This window comes from Carya illinoinensis, chromosome 13 (genome assembly GCF_018687715.1).
Source record: "Carya illinoinensis cultivar Pawnee chromosome 13, C.illinoinensisPawnee_v1, whole genome shotgun sequence".
Lineage (NCBI taxonomy): Eukaryota > Viridiplantae > Streptophyta > Magnoliopsida > Fagales > Juglandaceae > Carya > Carya illinoinensis.
Window position 1 is genome coordinate 1,207,767 of NC_056764.1, and position 19,976 is coordinate 1,227,742.

At 33.9% G+C, this 19,976-nt stretch overlaps 3 protein-coding genes across 3 annotated transcripts; 2 read left to right on the top strand and 1 right to left on the bottom strand.

The window, feature by feature from the left end:
* Positions 1-4,557: 4,557 nt before the first annotated feature.
* Positions 4,558-8,367, top strand: LOC122292073 (E3 ubiquitin-protein ligase DIS1-like). The gene is made up of 4 exons (XM_043100275.1): positions 4,558-4,804; positions 6,323-6,566; positions 6,754-7,140; positions 7,818-8,367. The coding sequence occupies exons 2-4, from the start codon at positions 6,357-6,359 to the stop codon at positions 8,136-8,138; spliced, it is 918 nt and encodes a 305-aa protein (XP_042956209.1). The 5' UTR covers positions 4,558-4,804; positions 6,323-6,356; the 3' UTR covers positions 8,139-8,367.
* An 803-nt stretch (positions 8,368-9,170) lies between these two features.
* LOC122292074 (uridine 5'-monophosphate synthase) lies at positions 9,171-12,495 on the top strand. Its single transcript, XM_043100276.1, is given in 7 exon segments — positions 9,171-9,762; positions 9,765-9,941; positions 9,944-10,074; positions 10,580-10,646; positions 10,740-10,899; positions 11,765-11,935; positions 12,017-12,495. Coding segments are annotated over 5 exon segments (879 nt in total). The 5' UTR covers positions 9,171-9,302; the 3' UTR covers positions 10,784-10,899; positions 11,765-11,935; positions 12,017-12,495.
* A 993-nt stretch (positions 12,496-13,488) lies between these two features.
* On the bottom strand, positions 13,489-16,822 carry LOC122292125 (protein FAR1-RELATED SEQUENCE 5-like). The gene is made up of 7 exons (XM_043100349.1): positions 16,760-16,822; positions 16,537-16,668; positions 14,146-16,443; positions 13,948-14,037; positions 13,773-13,853; positions 13,636-13,698; positions 13,489-13,557 (listed from the first exon to the last, which is right to left on the bottom strand). Exons 1-7 carry the CDS (start codon positions 16,820-16,822, stop codon positions 13,489-13,491), a joined length of 2,796 nt encoding a protein of 931 aa, XP_042956283.1.
* Between the last annotated feature and the right edge of the window lie 3,154 nt (positions 16,823-19,976).

Sequence of the window (19,976 nt, forward strand, 5' to 3'; positions counted from 1 at the left end):
AATTTAAATTTTACAAATTAAACTATGTCATATAGATAATTTTTAATATAAGAAAAATGATAGTTATAGTCGTGATTTTGTAAGTACCGTACAATCATTTTTTTTTTAAATGAATAAATACGAGACTCATATTAAAAAAAATTAATATTAAACTTATTTCAAAACAACTGCATAATATTTACACGTTCTAAGACTATATGTAACATTACTCATAATATAAATATCTTCAAATAATACTATTGTATTATATATTACTTATTTCTGTAAACTTACGTTCAAGGAAGAGGAAGAGCTTCTCCACCGGCAAATTGAAAAACGAAATGCAGCGCACGACATCACCGCAAGGCACGAACATTATCGTGTATATTTATCCTTATTGTTTTAATTAAAAACAACGTAATTTTATTATTATTAGCATTCTATGATCTTTTTTAGGTCAATGAAATTCTTATCCTTATATATAATTATATCATAAGAACAACATTATTATTTCATTCCACAACAAATGTGGTATATAATAAAAGAACTTGGAAAGATGAGTCATTCAAGAAATTAATGGGGATTTATGCTTACAATGTTTTAGATTCAAAAAAGGGAAAAAGAAATTGAATAATGGCATCATACAAATATTTTACAAGCCAATTTAGACTATTTAGTAGTGTCATTTTGTGCATGTTTGATTTTCAGTTTTACAAGTTTAAAAAATAATTTTAATAGTTAAAAAGTGGTTTGAGCATGTAACAAAAACAGACTTTCATTTTTCATTATAATTTTCTAAAACTTTCACATAAAATATAATAAATAATTTAATTTTTTTAAATTTTATAATAAAAATAATATTAAAATTTTATATTATAACAATATTTTATTAACTTTTAACTTTTATCCTATTTGTATAACCAAACGAAATCTTAATAATTATGAGAGCCTAGTTAGCTATGTGAAATAAACCTATCACATAAAAAACCGATTTTTTTTTTTTCCATAATGTACTAAATTGAAGTTATCGTTAAGAAGCTTCTATCAATAATAGAAAAATTAACACAACTAAGTGCATGTTTGGAATTGAAGTAGAAAATATAGCTTATAAATTTAGGGCTTATAACTTAAATAACAAGCTCTACTATTAAAAAGTTATTTGTTGTTTGGTAACCATGTCTCTAAAGTAGGGGTGAGTTCGGTCCAGTCCGACGAGGTTTTGTGGACTGGACCGGACCGGACCTATACGGTCCAGAGTTTTACCACCTTGGACCGGACCGAACTCTCTAAGGGTCGGGACGGTCAAGTAGGTCCATTCAGTCCACGGTTGACTTTTTTTTTTTCTATGACATTTCGTTTAATACTTATGTAATTATATTGTGAAATATTTAATATATATAGTATACTATTATATATATTAATATATATTAGTAATATGTTAATACTATTAGTCTATTAGTATATAGTAAATTAGTAATAGTTATTAACTTATTTACTATAACTAATAATACACTAACACTAATACTATAACTAATAACTATATGTAATAATAGTAATACTATATGTAATATACTAGTATTACTATATCTCTTCAAACACCACACATTGATTAGTACTCTATGTAATACTATATTAAATAATAGTAATACTCTTATTATTAATACTTTATGTAGTTATATTAAGTACTATATTACTAATACTCTATGTAGTTATAGTGATTTAATACTAACATATTACATATTAAGTTAACTATACTAATACATTATAAATTTATAAATTATACATATATGATATATTATAATTTATACCATAATTCTTATAATATGTTAATATATTAATATATACTAGTACTATATATTATAGTCAATAGTTATACATTAAACAGTATAATAATATATTGATAATAAATATATATAGTTATATACTTATAGTGATTTAATTACTATGAATTTACGATTAGTATAACTATATATAATAGTATTTGTATTAGATTATTAGTAATTTAGTATAGCTATATTATATTAGTAATATTAGTTATGTTAAATCAATCAATTAGTATAACTATTTTCTATATTATTAGTATTAATAATATTAATATTAGTTATAGCCATATAACCTATATTAGATTTAAGAGTCTTAGACTATATAATAAACTAATAGTATTAGTACAACTGTATAAGTATACTGTATAGCTATATATTAATACTAATTATAGTAAAAAGTATAACTATATAATAGTATTAATAGTAGACTAATAGTATAGTTATATATTAGTATTAGTTATACTGTTATAGTGATTTAGTATATTATAATTTCTATATTATAATTTATACTATAATTCTTATAATATGTTAATATATTAATATATAGTAGTATTATATATTATAGCTATACATTAAAGAATATAATAATACATTCATACTAAATATATATAGTTATACTTATAGTGATTTAGCTATAATTATATTAGTATTAGTATTACTTATAGTATTTAATATAACTATATAGTCTATATTAGTATAAGTATAACTATAGTATATTATATTATTAGACTATTAGTATTATTTTTTTAATACCATATTAGATTATATAATTAATTTGTAAAATTATTTATATAAATTATATTTTTTTATTTAATTTTCATTCGGTCCGGTCCGATCCGGTCCGGAGTGAGAAACCCCCAGACCGGGACCGGACTGAACTCATTCAGTCCTCCCAAATGAGGATCGGACCGGACCGGATTAAATTCGGTCCGGTCCAAAAATGGCCGGTCCGGACCGGCCGACTCTTACCCCTACTCTAAAGTACTTTTAAAATTAGTTATATTAATTTTTTAAAAATATACAGTTATCTGCAGAAGCTTTTCGATGAAAGCTTCAATTTAGTGTTTTTTAAAAAAGTAAATTTTCAGTTTTTTTAAGTGATTAAAGTAGTTTTTATAAATTTATCAAACATATCATTTTTTATTTAAAAATAGTTTTTAAACAATTAAAAGCACTTTTCAAGCTTTCAAACTAAATCCCAAACAGGCTCTAACTTTAAAAATGTTTTAGAATTGTGTTTACAAAACAAAATAAATAACTTTTCAATTGAATAACATTTTAACAAAAAGTTTTACATTAAAAACTATATAATACAAAAGTTTATTCCTAGTATAAAACTTCTTAAGTCCCTCTTTGAAAACAGAACTCAACAACTGCAGTTTGACACCAAAAGCACTTACAAATCCAACGAGTTTAAAGAAATAAACCAGATCGCAAAATAGAACAAGAAAATAAAAAGAATACAAAGTAATGATCAAAGAAAACAAGAAAATAAAGAAAGTAAAGAAAGAACACAATTGATTTATGTTGTTTAACCCTAATGGTATTTTTAATGGTCTACGTCCACGATAGAAATGACCTCATAACTTTATTGATGATCAAAATCCTTCATAGAGAGAAGTCTCAAAACAACTAGCTTACAAAATCCTTTTCACAAACAAGAAAATCGCTAAGATTTTCTCTCTCATTGAAACCCTAGGTAGAAACCCTAGTTTTGCCCTCTCTCGAAACCTCTTGATAACAATAGACGAAAAACGAATGAAAATTGAATTAGAGTTACACATATCAGATAACTACAAATATATATATCATTAAACAGATGCCAACACAAGTCACAATCATGTGGCTCAACCACTTGATATTTTTCTGATATAGCTCACGAGTCACGGGCTTCTCACGTGATCAACTAGCTCGGCTTCATTAAATTTAGAGGGTCCAGATTTAGCCACTTGTCCATTATTCAATTATTCACATAAGAAAAATATCAGAATGACAACAAATAAATTTATTGACACACCATTTAGTAATATCAGAATGGCATTTAATTCCCTACAACAATTCCAAATAAGAACTTCACGAAAAATTGTTGGATTTTAGATTTTGAATGTCATTTGATTTGAGTTTTAAATTTTAAAAAAGAATTATAAAAAGAGGTTATAGTATGATTGTTCTTTCAAATCTCGCAACCTTTCATTGTATACCTATAAAAAAAAGTTGTCAAAGAATGGTATAGATTTCAGTAATTATTTGATTATTTTATGGATATGTAATTTATATAAAAAATTATACTCACCAAATTATTTTATTATGTTTATTTTATTATGTAAAATATAACATATTTATTATTATTAAATAAATAATAATAAAATATGATACTAAAAATTATAACATATCATAAAAATATATCATAAATAATTTTTTATAACATATCATAAAAATTATTTAATAATAATAAATATGTCACATTTTATACAGTAAAATAGTATGTATATATATAATATATATATATGATCATGAGAGTCTAGATATGTCAAACAAGCGTAGGATTTATAAATAAATAAATTTTATAAAAATATATTCATAAATTAATATAATATATTTAGTTTATAAAAAAAATAATTTTATTCTCAGTCTCAAAATGATATTTTTAAATTAAATTTATTTTCCCTCTCAAATTTGTCGAATCTGATTGGGCTGTACGAATTTAGAAACGCATCGATTTCTGTGGACTGTGGAGCCCAGCCCTTTTCAACCTTTCCTTTTTGTATTTTCTCGAGAAATTTCTCTCTCCTAACACCTATTCTCCGCTCCTCTCTCTCGCTCTCTCAACGGCTTTAATTTGAAATTCTTCGACGCCAACTTCGTGTATCCTTTGATTCCTTTTATTTTAGTAATTAAGCTAAACCGTACAATCAATACTTCCTAGCCGGCCACCCACCAAATCTCTGTCTCTGTGCGTGTGCGCTATCTGCAATGGGTCTTGGTTCGATCTGAGCTTCTAGGTAATTTGTCTCTCTTTCTCGTTCTTGAACATTTCCCTTGCCCTTTTCGGAAAATTTTACGGTTCGATTTCCTCTTACTTCAACTGCGTATCCCATTCTAGGATCCTCGTTTTAGATCTGTTATCAATTTGTTTTGACTTTGAATGTGTGCGTGCGTGACTTTGAACTTTAAATGTTCTCGATTTATTACTTGACATTGAGCAATACCTGGTCCCTATTTTATCGATCCCATGAATCAGTTTTCGTAGTCTATGTTTCTTTTGTTCCAAGAATCATATAGTTTTGTAGTTTACGTTGAGAGATTGGAAAAAATGGCCGATGGCGTTTGTGCTTCTTAGCTGACAGCATCTAATATTTTGATCGCCTTCGACGTTTGGTTTTAATGGCATCGACAATGATTTGTGTTCGACTTGGTGTTTATTTGTTTCTGTTATTGTGCGGTTTCTGGCGAATTGAGTTATTGTGAAGTCTAGGATTCTTAGTATTACTAAGAATTGCTATTCCGGTAATTATATAACATCCATTAATCACAGCATGTTGAGAGGACCTGCTTTGTAGTTTGAGATTGAATTGGAGTGGTTACTTTAAGAAATGCGTCTGAAAATAGAGCAATTATTATTGGATATGTGCTTTCTGTCTTTTTTTCTGCTAAATGTGTTTTTGATTCATTTAAAGAAGGATGAATAGCATAGTTTATGAAAGAACTCCCGTAGAGCGCACAGCTGCAACATCATTTTCCATCATTTTTTAATAAATTGATGACGTTGTAAGAGTTATCACATACATTACATAAAATTTAGCCAAGTTGCTTAAAAACCTCCTACGCCAAACTGGCCAAATGCACAGTAAATTGGGCTGGCCAAATAATTTTTCATCCATAAAAGATTGATTCCCACCTATGGCCTTTAAACTTAATACAGTTCGCTTCCTTGTATGAAACTTTTCAGTATGCCTTGATTTACAGTAATAAAAGTTTGGTTTCTCATGCCAGGTGTTGATTTCAAGGTGAAATACGTAAACATTGATTTCAAGATATGACCGTTGGAAAAATATCTGTTGGAAAAATTATATCCGTTGGAATAATATGAACATTAGAAAATTAATGTATACTTTTCTAATAATGAATAAATGTTCCAATTACAATTATAATTAAGATAAATGAAAAGGCTAGAACAATATTTTAATATAATAGTGATAGATTTAGAGAGTTTGTTATTTGGTGTTGTTGAAGAGTGTCTAGCTAAATTTATAAAAGTAGATTTGCAATCAAAATTTGGCCAAAATTTAGCTATTTCACTTATAGTGCTCATGGTTAATCTCATGGTCAATGGGATTCGACTGATTTGCTATAGGCTTCCTATCACGGAATGATTGAATCCAGGTGTTCCAATCTGTTCCGATGTTACTTGAAGTATTTTGACTGCTCGCTTCATTTATTCTAATTTTTTAGCATCCTGTACCGGAACTCATTTCTTACACATTATGAATTTGATGTTATATATGTATTTGTCTACCCAGATTTATTCCTAGACGAGGCCACCCTACTACTAGAATGGCATCTGGGAATCCATTTTTTGATGATATGCGGAGCAAACCTGAGGTTATCGATCCTCCTCAAAGTGAAGACATGATGGATGCCGGTGAGAATGTGAATGACCCTGCTTCAAATGCTCTAAAACCTAATGTGACTGTTTCTAGCAGTGTACGTGAGCTGTTGGAGTGCCCTGTGTGCTTAAATGCCATGTACCCTCCTATTCATCAAGTATGTTTATGTTCTTAACATAAATATGTTAAATTTCACTTATCAATCCATCCTAGAATAAGGTATCTGTCACGGAACCTTTTTAGTTGTTAACCGGTTTTGTTTTCAGTTTATTAATGTACAGGTGTTAATTGAGGGAAATTAAAAATGCTAAGTTTTAATTTATTAGTTCTCTCCATTGTTGCAGTGTTCAAATGGTCATACATTGTGTTCTGGTTGCAAGCCCAGAGTGCACAACCGGTGCCCTACTTGCAGGCATGAACTTGGCAATATAAGATGTCTTGCATTGGAGAAAGTTGCTGCTTCTTTGGAACTTCCATGTAAATATCAGAGTTTTGGGTGCATGGGCATCTACCCATATTACAGCAAACTTAAACATGAATCTCAATGCACCTATAGACCCTACAATTGTCCGTATGCTGGATCAGAATGCACCGTCATTGGTGACATTCCTTCTTTGGTGGCCCACTTGAAAGACGATCACAAAGTTGACATGCACAGTGGCAGCACTTTCAACCATCGCTATGTCAAATCAAATCCACAAGAGGTTGAAAATGCCACATGGATGCTCACGGTATAGTGTTGCTCTGTCCTTGTCTCGTTGTCTTCTTTATTGTCCTTTGCTTGCTTACCCTTTGGTGGAGGATGTAATGTGTTTGTGCACCTTCGGTAGAAGAATCACATCAGCTGCATCTACATTCACTAGTCAATGTAGACACAGAATTTGGTTTTCCCTTCAGTGAAGGGTTTTGTTTTGTTGTTTCAGCAAAAATTGGATGACATTTGTATCTCGGTTCTTTGAACATCTCCTATTTTTAAAAACAGGAAATCTTTGAAATTATGAGCTTTGAGCCTGATGGATAAAATTGTACATATCCAAAAGACAGCCTTTTGGGGTTAATTAAATGAATAATTTTAGTGAGACACATCCGAATCTGTCTGTTCTATTGCTTCACCTAAATTGAGAAGAAAATTGTTATGTCAGTGTTTTGGATATCCCTTGTTTATGGAGCAGGAAACATTTGATCAGTAATGAGCTTGATCAATGATCATCCAAAATGTATTGAAATATGGTGTTCTATACTATGCATAACAATTTTCACTCTACCATAAATATTAAATGTTTATGGTGGAGTGACTACACTTGCACTTTAGAACATATCATTTTATATTTACCTATAGCTGAGAATTACTACGAGACTCTGGGAATATGTTCATAACTGATCAATGGACTTCTTTGTTGATTTCTAGGTCTTCAGTTGCTATGGCCAGTACTTTTGTTTGCATTTTGAAGCTTTCCAGCTCGGGATGGCTCCAGTCTACATAGCGTTCTTGCGATTTATGGGTGATGATAATGAGGCAAAGAACTACAGCTACAGCTTAGAGGTAGGTGGAAATGGCAGGAAGATGATTTGGCAGGGTGTACCTAGAAGCATTAGGGACAGCCATAGGAAGGTTCGCGACAGTTTTGATGGTCTCATTATCCAACGGAACATGGCTCTCTTCTTCTCTGGGGTAGACAGGAAGGAATTGAAGCTTAGGGTAACTGGTAGGATTTGGAAAGAGCAGTGATCATCTCCTTTCCCTTACATCCTTACCCCTTAGTAGTAAGTAGGTCAGTGCGTTATTCTAACGCCGTGTGTCTCCTGGTCATGTATTTTTTTTCTATCTGGAATTTAGGAGGCAAACTCTCTTTGCTTGTCCATTGCATTAAATACATGAGTGGGAAGGCACACCTATTATCTATAATCACGATACTTATCTATTTGTAGATGAATATATAGTAGTCTGGTGATGCTAATCCTTTCTTCTGCGTTCGTGCATGGATGAGCATACATCACTATATGAACAGCTTTGGATGCTGGAGCAATTGAATTGAGGAAGGGCACAAAATCCAAGAGGAAAACAATAAACCATGATAGAGACAATGAGATCAGTATCTTTTATTCACTATAATTTTGTCTTAAGAATTGTAGATAGCCCTTATGAGAGACCCCGTCTACTCCTCGTCCCTTGTCGAAATGAAAGGCCACTTATCCTTTTCCAAATAGAGTGACTGATCCAAACCCAATACCTAGGACGCTTTGAGTTTGTCTTAACCAAGTCCCCAAATGAGCAGGGTTGCAAATGGTGAATTATTGTCCTTTTCCATACTGTTATTCTCCATAATATGAACTATAATTGCCCCCGAGAGAGAGGTGTAGGCGTGGTAGCCTTTCTTCTTTTTGGCTGAAGGTGGATGCCATTTTCACTAGGGCATTGTGGGTAGCAACAATTAAAATTCGGCGTTACTGCACGATCAATGGCTTTATGCTCTCTATCTATGATATATGCCCTCTCAATTGTTCCCCTCCTTTTGTCACATACACACTGTTTAAAACTACTAAAACATGATCCCCTATGATCATATAAAATTTTTTAATAAAATAATAGTAATTAATTCTTAAATCTTAGCTTCAGTCCATCTTGAAGAATAATTATTATTTTAAGATCTTGAGAGCTAGTTACCGATTCATTTAAAAAAAAAAAAGAAAAAAAAAAAGAAAAGAAAAAATTTTCTGTGGTAGCTGATAAAAAATTCTGATATTAAAAAAGGGAAAATTAAAAAAAAAATTAAAAATTTAGAAAAAGATGCAAGTTTTACTGTTTTTTAGTTTTTAATTTTATTTTTTTGTTTCGAGTGAAAACCCCTCGCAAACCCAAAAACTGGGATCGAAAGATAATTCGGAAAAGAAAATGCCATCGTCCCCGTACATCGAGTCCCTAGTACTCAATCTCCACGAGATCTCCGCTGTGAAGTTCGGCGACTTCAAGCTCAAGTCCGGCATTTCCTCCCCCGTCTACATCGACCTCCACCTCATCGTCTCCTACCCAGTCCTTCTCTCCCAAATCTCCCAAACCCTCATCTCCTCCCTCCCTCCCTCCACCAGCTACGATGTCGTCTGCGGCGTCCCCTATACCGCCCTCCCTATCGCCACCTACGTCTCAGTCTCCCGTTGTGCCTCCATGCTCATGCGCCTCAAGGAGGTCAAGGACTACGGCACCGCCCAGTCCATCGAGGGCGTCTTCGCCAAGGACCAGACCTGCCTCATCATCGAGGGCCTCGTCATCAGTGGCACCTCCGTGCTCCACACCGCCGAGCCCATACGCGCTGCCGGGCTGAAAGTCCATGATGCCGTTATTTTGATCGATCGGGAGCAGGCGGGAGGGAGAATCTGGAGGATAAGGGGATTAAGCTCCACATGATGATTAAGCTGACGGAGATGGTGAGGATCCTGAGGGAGAAGGGGAAGTTGGAGAGAGTGGTCCTGAAGTTCTTGGAGGAGAATAAGATGGTGGCGGTGCCGAAGTCGGTTGCCACTAGGGATTTGGGGTTTGGAGGAGGGCAAAGCTAGCCAAGAATCCCACAGGGAAGAGGCTGTTCGAATTGATGGTGGAGAAGGAGAGCAATCTATGTCTGGCTGCTGACGTTGGGACCGCCAAGGAGTCGCTGGACTTGGCCGAGAAGGTATGGAAAAAGTGAAATTATGAAGCCTTTGTATTAGTTTGTTTGCAAAATCTTAAACAGATTTTAAAAATCTCTAGTTTCTGCACAAACAAAAGTGATTCGGTAGAAGGTGCTATGATAATCCAAGGAAGGGAATCTTTTTGTGCTACTGTAGAGTAATGTATATTTTTTTTTGAGAAATACTACACATCATCCCACATCACATATTTTATATATTAAAATAATATTTTTTATTTATTTTATTTTTTATTTCATTTTATTCTTATTAAATTAATTAAATTATTCTATTTATGATCTACACACTACATATTTATTATAGAAAAAATAAAAAAAAATTAAAATAAATATAATGTGTGAAGTGTGAGAATGATAAAATAAAGAGAAATGCTGGTTGCACACGCCGTTGGGGACACGGCGCGTACACGGGTCCCACGTGGACACATTAATAAAACGGTGCGCAGCAGGTCTTCAATACACGTTCATTTTCTCTTCGTAAAATCGGCAGCATTTCTCCCTTCAGATGAGATTAGGGCTTCAGAGTAAGAAGATAGCAACCAGCTCTTCTCCTGCAGGTAAGAACCAAATCATCTCCTTCTCATCTCCTTCTTATCTCTTCTAAAACCGGCATTTCTCTTCGTTTTGAAATTTCTGGGTCAAACCTGCAGCACTCACCTTCGGCAGCCACGTTCGGCCGTTCTCTTGGTTTTAAAATTTCTAGGTCAAAGCTGCAGAACTCACCTTCGGCAGCCACGGAACAGATTCGACACTCACCTTCGGCAGCCACGGAACAGATTCGACACTCACTTTCGGCAACCACGAAGAGAGGTTACTCTTCCCTTGAGTTTTTCACATATTCGAACTCTTTTGAAATAGTTCTCTTATTTTTGTAGTGAATCAGTTACAATAGATTTGGAAATGCCGAATGCCCAAAATATACATGCATAGAAATTGTAACCGATTTTGGAAATTGGAAACCCTAAGCCGAAAATGGAAATGCCCAAATTCCAAATTGGAAACCCTAAGCCGAAAATGGAAATGCCCAAATTGGAAATCTGAAACCCTAAGCCGAAAATGGAAATGCCCAAATTGGAAATCTGAAACCCTAACCCGAAAATGGAAATGCCCAAATTGGAAATCTGAAACCCTAAGCCGAAAATGGAAATGCCCAAATTCCAAATTGGAAACCCTAAGCCGAAAATGGAAATGCCCAAATTGGAAATCTGAAACCCTAAGCCGAAAATGGAAATGCCCAAATTGGAAATCTGAAACCCTAACCCGAAAATGGAAATGCCCAAATTACAATAGTTCTCTTTTCACTCGTTCGTTGTGATGTTCCAGAGAAATACCACTGATTCATTTGAATGTCCTATTTAGTTCATTTTAACTGTTAAGACGGTTAAGAATACTAGGATAGTGAATTTCAGCTAATATATAAGAATTTTATATACGGACCTGATTGACATTGTGAAATAAATAGGACATTCAAATGAATGCCCTTTCAAACTTGTAAACTTGAAACCGAATGACCAAAATGAGCACATATTCATCTATTTTTGACATACATAGGTATGATTACTCTTTTGAGGGGGAGTCATTCCTTTCTCAATCCTTTCTCAATTAATCAGTGTTTCATTCCTTTCTCAATTAATCAGTGTTGTATTTTTGCTGCCCAAATTTTTCTGAAGCTTAGAATTAATATAAGAATATGTCATCATCCACAACGACGTCCTCTACCTCTTTTGGCAAACGAACTCCGGGCCATCCATTATGCTTTTGTGAGATTGAAGCCCAAATGAGATACTCAAATACAAAAAAAAATCCAGGCCGAGCCTTCCTAAGTTGTGCAAAGTACAACAAAGAGGTAACTATATTCATTTTTAGTTAAATTCAATAATATTACATGCATATAACTTTTTTGCAAAAAATCTGTATTCATTCACAGGGAATTCCATATTGTAAGTATTTCAAGTGGGTAGAGGATGATGAATACATGGCATTGGATCGTGAAGAAACTCACAATGAAGTATTAAGTAAGGAGAAAGAGCTGAAGAAACTAATCAACGACTTTGAAAACCTCATTATTGAGTTGCGTAGAAGAGCAGATGAGATAAATTCAGTACTGTCCAATAGAAATGAGGAGTTACTGAGGGAGTTGGTTGCTGTTGTACGTGAAGCTGAAATAAGACGTTCACGCACATTACTCCGTGTGTTTTGGACTTTTGCTTTTGTTGTAGCATATTACTTGATAGTACATAGGTGAATTTCATATCATATTAGTGTTAGAAACCTCTTTTGGCTGCTGTGGTTATGTAATGTTATTTACTACTTAGTTTTAATTTTCAACCATGTAACTAGCAGCTACCTAACAGGACTGGAACCATTGTAATTTTCTCATTTTGTATTGTATTTCCCGTTTCTGAATTGCTTTTGACTTCCTCAATCCGGTCAGTTCTTGTTTAAGCAAAGGTTTGCTCTATCATTGCCTGTGTTTTTTCCTTGATGAGTAGGTGAAAACGTGAACATAATACATCCATGGTTTTATCCCATGGATTTTATTTACATAGCAGATGCAACTAGCTTCGCAGCATGCACATGCCTCCATAACATGTGCACCAAAACTGATCGACAGCTTCAATATTGCATTCGTGCTTCGTCAAAAAATTATGTACAGCTTCAAAAATTAATGTACACGAACCTCTTTAACTTTGTGTCAATGCCCAGTACGTACACGTAGGAAATCATTGGCCTAGCTTTATTAACTGCTTCATATTTATTTATTGTTAATTAATTCATGTGCCAATCATGCCCAGAGCTTTCATGTATTCATGTGCCAATTCATGTGCCTAGCTTTATTATCCATTGCATTTCCTTGACCAAAAATCTGTGAACCCGATGCATTTGGCACCCAAATTACTAAGCGGTCAAAAGACGTAAAAAAAACTAAACAAACTCAATAATAAAACAGTGCACATGCCTGCATAAAGACACGTCAAAAGATTAAAACATCTTTCATCTCCCACCAGCGAAAACATCACAAACAGAGGCAAAGGATTCCTGATTTCTTGGAACGTGCCTGTAATTCTCAATTTGTCCAACTGATTGCCACCAAGGTCCATTTTGGTGGCCGATCCTGCTTATAATCACTAAGTAGAAAATTACCAAAAATTACCTCCATTTACGTAATATCAAAAACATTCCTGCATACACTCATCACTATATAACTCCATAACAAAACTGTTAGTATAAGACTAATTGAAACCTTCCAATTAATTTGCTCCCTAACAAAACACACAAATATATTGCTGCACCATATATTCAACATCAACATCATTTAGTTAGTATCAATAACTTTAAACAAATAAATTCCCAAGCTGTATTGCACTGTCATTAAATACACTCATGCCACAAACTAAATCATTGCTTCGACCCTGTTTCGGCAAGCTGACCAACATCAATAGATGAAATAGAACATTGGAACCGTACCTACAAAAAAATTTCCGTTATTACATGAAAATGAGTCTTAAGAGAAATAAATTGGATGAAATATAATTACTTTCTCACCCCAATCCGTGGTTGTGACTCATCTACCGCAACCGGTTGTGATCCATCCATCCCAAAGTGCATCTGCAAGGAGTAGCTTATAGATCTTAGTGTAATGTCAATATTAAACTCCGGGCAAAATTTTTGTTATTTCGTACGCTTTCTTGACTGGCGATTATTGATTCTTGGCGCTGGGTTCCACTAATGTCAACAACTGGACTGTCTTCAAGAGGGTGGCTCTGAAACATGACAAACATAATAAGACTCTTCGATTACATACTCTTTCAACAATAACCACACATAACAATAGGTAGGCTTACGAAATTTTGTTACCTCCATCAATCCAACATTGGATATATCTGCCTCTGAAGGGCCAAATAAATTCCTGCACGTGTCAAGCATAGGTGTATCTCCCCCAGCTCTCTAACATACAAATGTTACACAACACGTTGAATCAAGTATGCATTAATAACTAGCTTATTACCGCCATTAATAACCACACATATTAAGTTAACTAGCTTATAGAATTACCTGTTTACGTTTTTTCTTGACTGTTGCATTGTTCGCTTTCGATTTAACTTTCCGCATCTCTTTTTCCATAACTGATGCTCTCCTCAGAGATGGTGGTCTGCCTTTCCCTCTTACTACTAGCGGACTGAGTACTTTCTGTGAACCCACACATGTTTCTGTCTCCGGTATCGAAGGAATAACATTGGAACCCGTGCATGTTCTAGATGGAGCTTCTTGGTTCTCACTATATAACGTAATCATTGCATGCAACTTCTGTAATGCATCCTCAGTATGTTTTTTTGAACCAGCTGCGTGAGTAATCATCTTATAACAGATATTCAATAGAGTAGAATATCTGTTAGCATCTGCTCGCTGACCCCCTGCATCATAGCTGCAGTCGATTAACGTGTACCTCCTCCTAATGTCCTTCCTCCATCTATCCAAAATATACTGATTCGGCAAAACTTTCAAACCATTGCATTTAAATACAGCCAATATATGCCTGCACAATATACTCCTCATCTGAAATAGCCCACATGAACACTTCATGGTGGTATCCACATCACTAAAGTCCACTGAATATCTGACAGTCTTTGTGAATTCTTCCACATGAACCTCATCCTCTACAAGGTACGTCTTTACACCACCATCTCTCTTAAGCAACTCTGGAGACAAATCTATAAGACATTGAAGTTCTCGCTGAACTTCCCTGAATTTTGCATTCGTGTAACATTCTTGAAACTTCTTTTCAATCGGAGATCTAGATATACAGGGAATGGTGACGCTGAAGGAGTGAAAGTCAGAGGTATTTTCATTCTCAATCTTTTTCTTCAATGCGTTGTCAAACTGATCGACAAACTCTTTCAAGTTTGTCTTAGCGTGAACATAACAATCAAAAAAAGCATTCATGCTCTCGCTCCGCTGCGTTGTACTCATCCCCGCCCAAAATGTATCTTTCAAGAATGCCGGTACCCAATGCGCACGCTCAGTGTATAAAGTTTGCAGCCAAGCATTCTCCTCCAAGTTGTAAGTGGTGATTAACTCCGCCCAAGAGCTTTCAAATTCCTCAACATTTTGGGAATCATACACAGATTTCATCAAGGCACTCTTCATCCCACTTTTATAGGCAGAATAGGAGGAAAGCTTCTCAGGAACTTTTTTCAGTATATGCCACAAACAAAATCGATGTCGACTTTTTGGGAAAACAATAGCAATAGCATTCTTCATTGCTCTGTCCTGATCTGTGATAATAGCTCTAGGAGCTATACCATCCATACACTGTAACCAAGTCTTGAATAACCACACAAACGTTGCCGTATCCTCACTGGATATCAATCCTGCTCCCAAAAGAATTGACTGGCCATGGTGGTTTACACCAACAAATGGTGCAAAAGGCATCCCATATCTGTTCGTCAGATATGTGGTGTCGAATGTAACCACGTCACCGAAATCTTCATAGGCTGCCCTACTACGAGGGTCTGCCCAGAAGACATTCTTCAACCTCCCGTCGTCATCTAGATCCATCGACGCGAAGAACCCATGATTTTTGTATTGCATCCGTAAAAAATATTCCTGAAGCGCTCCAGCACCACCAGCGCCAAGCCTTAGATGTCTTGCCTTATCGATGTAATTCCGACAATCCTTTTCCAAAAACGGGAGGTTTTCGAAACCTCCCGCGCCAACGACAAGAGATCCGAAACTCTTATTCATTCGGATACCAGCCAGATCATTTGTATCTAAGACTCTTTTTACGGAATCACTAACTTCTCGATTACATCGAAAGAATCGGGCTTTTTTTGGACTGAGGCCGTGGTTATGAATGTTATTAACCGTTGTCAACTGAAACTTTCCGTCTACTTTTAAGACATTAATCTTCGTCTTACACTCCGTCTTTCCTGTCGGACGTGGCCTGGCGACATTCAACGTCCTATTACGGGCCTTTCCACCCCGGGCACAATCGAGGGTGGCATATCTGACAGTCCCATCATCACCCTTCTCAGTCCTTCTTGTCATCACCCCAAACCCAATACTCTTAGCATACTGCTTATAATAAGTCATTACTTCTTCAAAAGAATTAAACTCCATCTTCGACTTGGGCTCTAAAATCGTGTCACCACCAATTTCATTATCTAACTGAGATGTCTCGCCAATTTCATCCTCAGTTTCCATAGAATCTGGTCTATCACAATTGGGTTCTTCAACTCTAGCGGAGGTAGATGGGAACTCAGTTTCCCTACAATTGGGTGTTTCTGCTACATCACCCCTTTCGCTCGCAGCAGATCCAGTAGTCATAACAGGCGTTGGGTAACCATCATTGCCCTAGCAGAACCACAAAAATATTTAAAACACATGAAAATAATCTTAAAAGGATAACCTTGAATTTACAAAAATTCAATAATACAATTGTATCACCTCTTGAATTCCACATGGATATTGGTAGCCATCTGGGTGTTGCATTAGGGCTGGTGACCACGTAGGAAATTCTCCATAGAAACCGTGCATGTGCATGTAATTTCTGAAGCTTAGAGAGGTTGATGGTATGCCCTGCACATGTTATTACAATGTGTTATTCATGTGGAAATCCATGGATATCAAGCCAACATAGTCCAACAAACTTTTATAAAATATAACACACCGTGGTTGGGCGATTTGGGCTAGATGGTATTAGCCGAGATGAATGTTCTTCCCCTTTTTCCATTATGAGAAGATATGAACTGTATAATTCAACAAAAGTATATAAACCTTGCCTTACAAGTACTACCTCTTGAAGGAAAACTCTAAAATAAACACAACTGAACTATAGAAGGGCAAATTAGTCATACTTAAAAGCACACAAATAATACCAATTAATTGATCTACTCCCACAAAAGTAATAAAATTTTGCTAATAAATGGTGTCACGTTGGCCACGTAAATCTTGGAGAGAAATAGAGAAACCAAGGGAATCTTTCAGGAGTACAAATGGCACAAAGTGGAATTAGCATGAACCAAAACATGATGAGCGGCCTTGGGCCATCAGTTGTTTCTTCTGGAACTGGAACCATGATTCCTACTCCAGGGATGCCTCAACAAGCACAATCAGGGATTTTCTTCAACAAACACTATCATCAATAAACCAAAAGACCAACAGGAAAAAAAAAGGGAATCTAAAATAAGAAGATAATAGACCTTCATGTTTTCACGCAGCAGCTTATACACACAAAGACAAAAGCTTGAGTACGTTTATACATTCAAAAGCGTTTATACGGATGGGGAAAGGAAATGCCGATCTTGAGAGGAGGAGGAACAAATCTGATGGAAGACCCAACATTCAAAAGCGTTTATACACACATTTCATCTGGGATTTGAAGAAAGAAATAAGAAGAGGAAGAATAAACACTACCTAATAAACACTACCTGCACAATGTAGTGGCTTCGGATTCGACGCCGACCGGAGTGTGGTTGCTGGGCAGGAGAACTGGATTCAACGCCGACCGGAGTGTGGTTGTTGGGCAGGAGAACGTGGTTTGTTCGGAATCGTTTTCTACCGAGTTGGGTGTAGAAATGGGTTTCACCTCTTGCCGCTGAAATGCTGAAATGGGTTTCGTTCAAACGCTGTTTGAAATGGGTTTCCGCTTCTGGTTAATCGACTTCTGTTTTTTTTATTTTTTTTTATTTTAATATATCAGCTGACGTGGCATGCCACGTCAGCGATTCCGCAACAGGTACCCAACGCCGGGTACCTGTAGCAGTACTCTAAAATAAATTTTCCTATTCTTCTACATGTGGGCTGCTGGGCAGTCTTGGTTACAATCCTCATGAGCATCCTTATGGGCTTCTCAAGAATCTTCGCTTAGATAAATTTAAAATAATTTAAACTTTTATTATAGTAATCGGTTAAAAATGAAAGATTACTATTTATTTATTAAATATTAAAATATTAATTTTTCATTTCAAACAAAGAAATTAAATTAATTAGGATATAATTAATATTTAACATTTAGAATATAATTATTATTAACATTTAACAATACTTTTTTTAATATCAATTTAATTAGAATATAATTACTATTAACATTTAATAATAATTTTTTCTAATATTAATTTAATATAATATAATTATTATTATTAAGATTTAATAATAATTTTTTTAATATAAATTTAATTAGAATATAATTATTATTAACATTTAATAATACTTTTTTAATGTTAATTTAATTAGAATATAATTACTATTAACATTTAATAATAATTTTTTGTAATATTAATTTAATATAATCTAATTATTATTAACATTTAATAATACTTTTTTTAATATTAATTTAATTATAATATAATAATATTAATTTAATTATAATATAATAATATTAATTTAATATAATATAATAATTATTATTAACATTTAATAATAATTTTTTTTAATATTAATTTAATTAGAATATAATTATTATTAACATTTAATTGGTAGAATTACAAAATGTGATAAAATAAATTAAATAAAAAATTATTAATTTAATAATATTTTATTATATAGAGAATGAATGGCTAATCCAATGTGGGGATTAAATTTAGATGGAATAGACAAATATAAAAAAGTGTTGATATTGGCTAAATTTGAAAATGAATAAAATCCTTTATAAGAGTGTACGATGCAAATGCAGGATGAGTTTGGCTAATAGGGCATAAAAATGTACTGCATTGAACTATGCAAATATTAAAAAAAAAAAAAAAAGGACTTTTAACTACAGTAAACTAACTTGAGTCATATTTGATGTTTACTAGCTAGACCAAAACTATAAAAAATGACTTTTATATGCTCCTCCTGTCTCTTTTTGTCATTTTGCACTTGAAGTGTTGCTGTTCCTCTCGTCACACTTCTTGCATGAATTTGTTTTACAAATTAATCTGCTATTAATTAATTACTTATAAAAAAAATCTGCAATTAATTAATTTTGTTCACCCATACTTAAAAAAAAAAATTTCGGAAGCTCATATGGTTCTGGTACTTAATTATAGTTTGTCTCTACCAATTATATGTTAATTATAATTTGATTATTAATTAACATATAAGTGGTAGAATTGTAAAATATGAAAAAAATTAAATTAGAAAAAATTATTATTATTAAATTATTATTTTAACTAATAGATGGATAATTCAATGTAAGATTAGGTTTTGAGTAGAATAGTCAAATGTAAAATCATGTGATATTATATAAATTATGAATTTGCATTTGCATAATCAATGATGCTCTTAGGAAGGTGGGTTGGGCCTGAAATACTGGCCTGTCATTATTGGTCCAGGCCGGGCAAGAGGCAAGTCAAAATATTGTAGGTGCATGCAGTAGGTGAGATATCCTTGTTCTGCACTGATCTTTCTTATTTTTTTGTTTACTTACGTTGGCTTTTTAAATGTGCTACTCTCTTAAATTTTTAATTTATTTCGATCTTTTAGACTGGGATTAAGCCTCAAACTTGATTGCAGGGTTGCACATGAGGTATTTGGAGTAAGCTCAGTTTTAAGTTTAATGCAGGTTGGCCCAGAGATATGCATGTTTTTTTTTTTTGAGAAAAGGCCCAGAGATATGCATGTTGAAAACCCGTGTCGATATTTTGCCAAGAGGTGTAAAAAATAAAGGGTGAACCAGTAAACCGGACCGGACCGGACCAAACTGGTGGGATTGGTCCAGTCCCGAGTTTGGTTTGGTCCGGTACCAGTGTTATTTTTCTTTAAACCGGTCAAAATCGGTCCCGTTCCGATTTTTCTTTTCTAAAACCAAACCGGTTTAATTTTTTCTATTGTATATAATTTTTATATATAATATATAATTATATATAAAATAGTTTTATATTATATGATAAATTACTAATTAATAT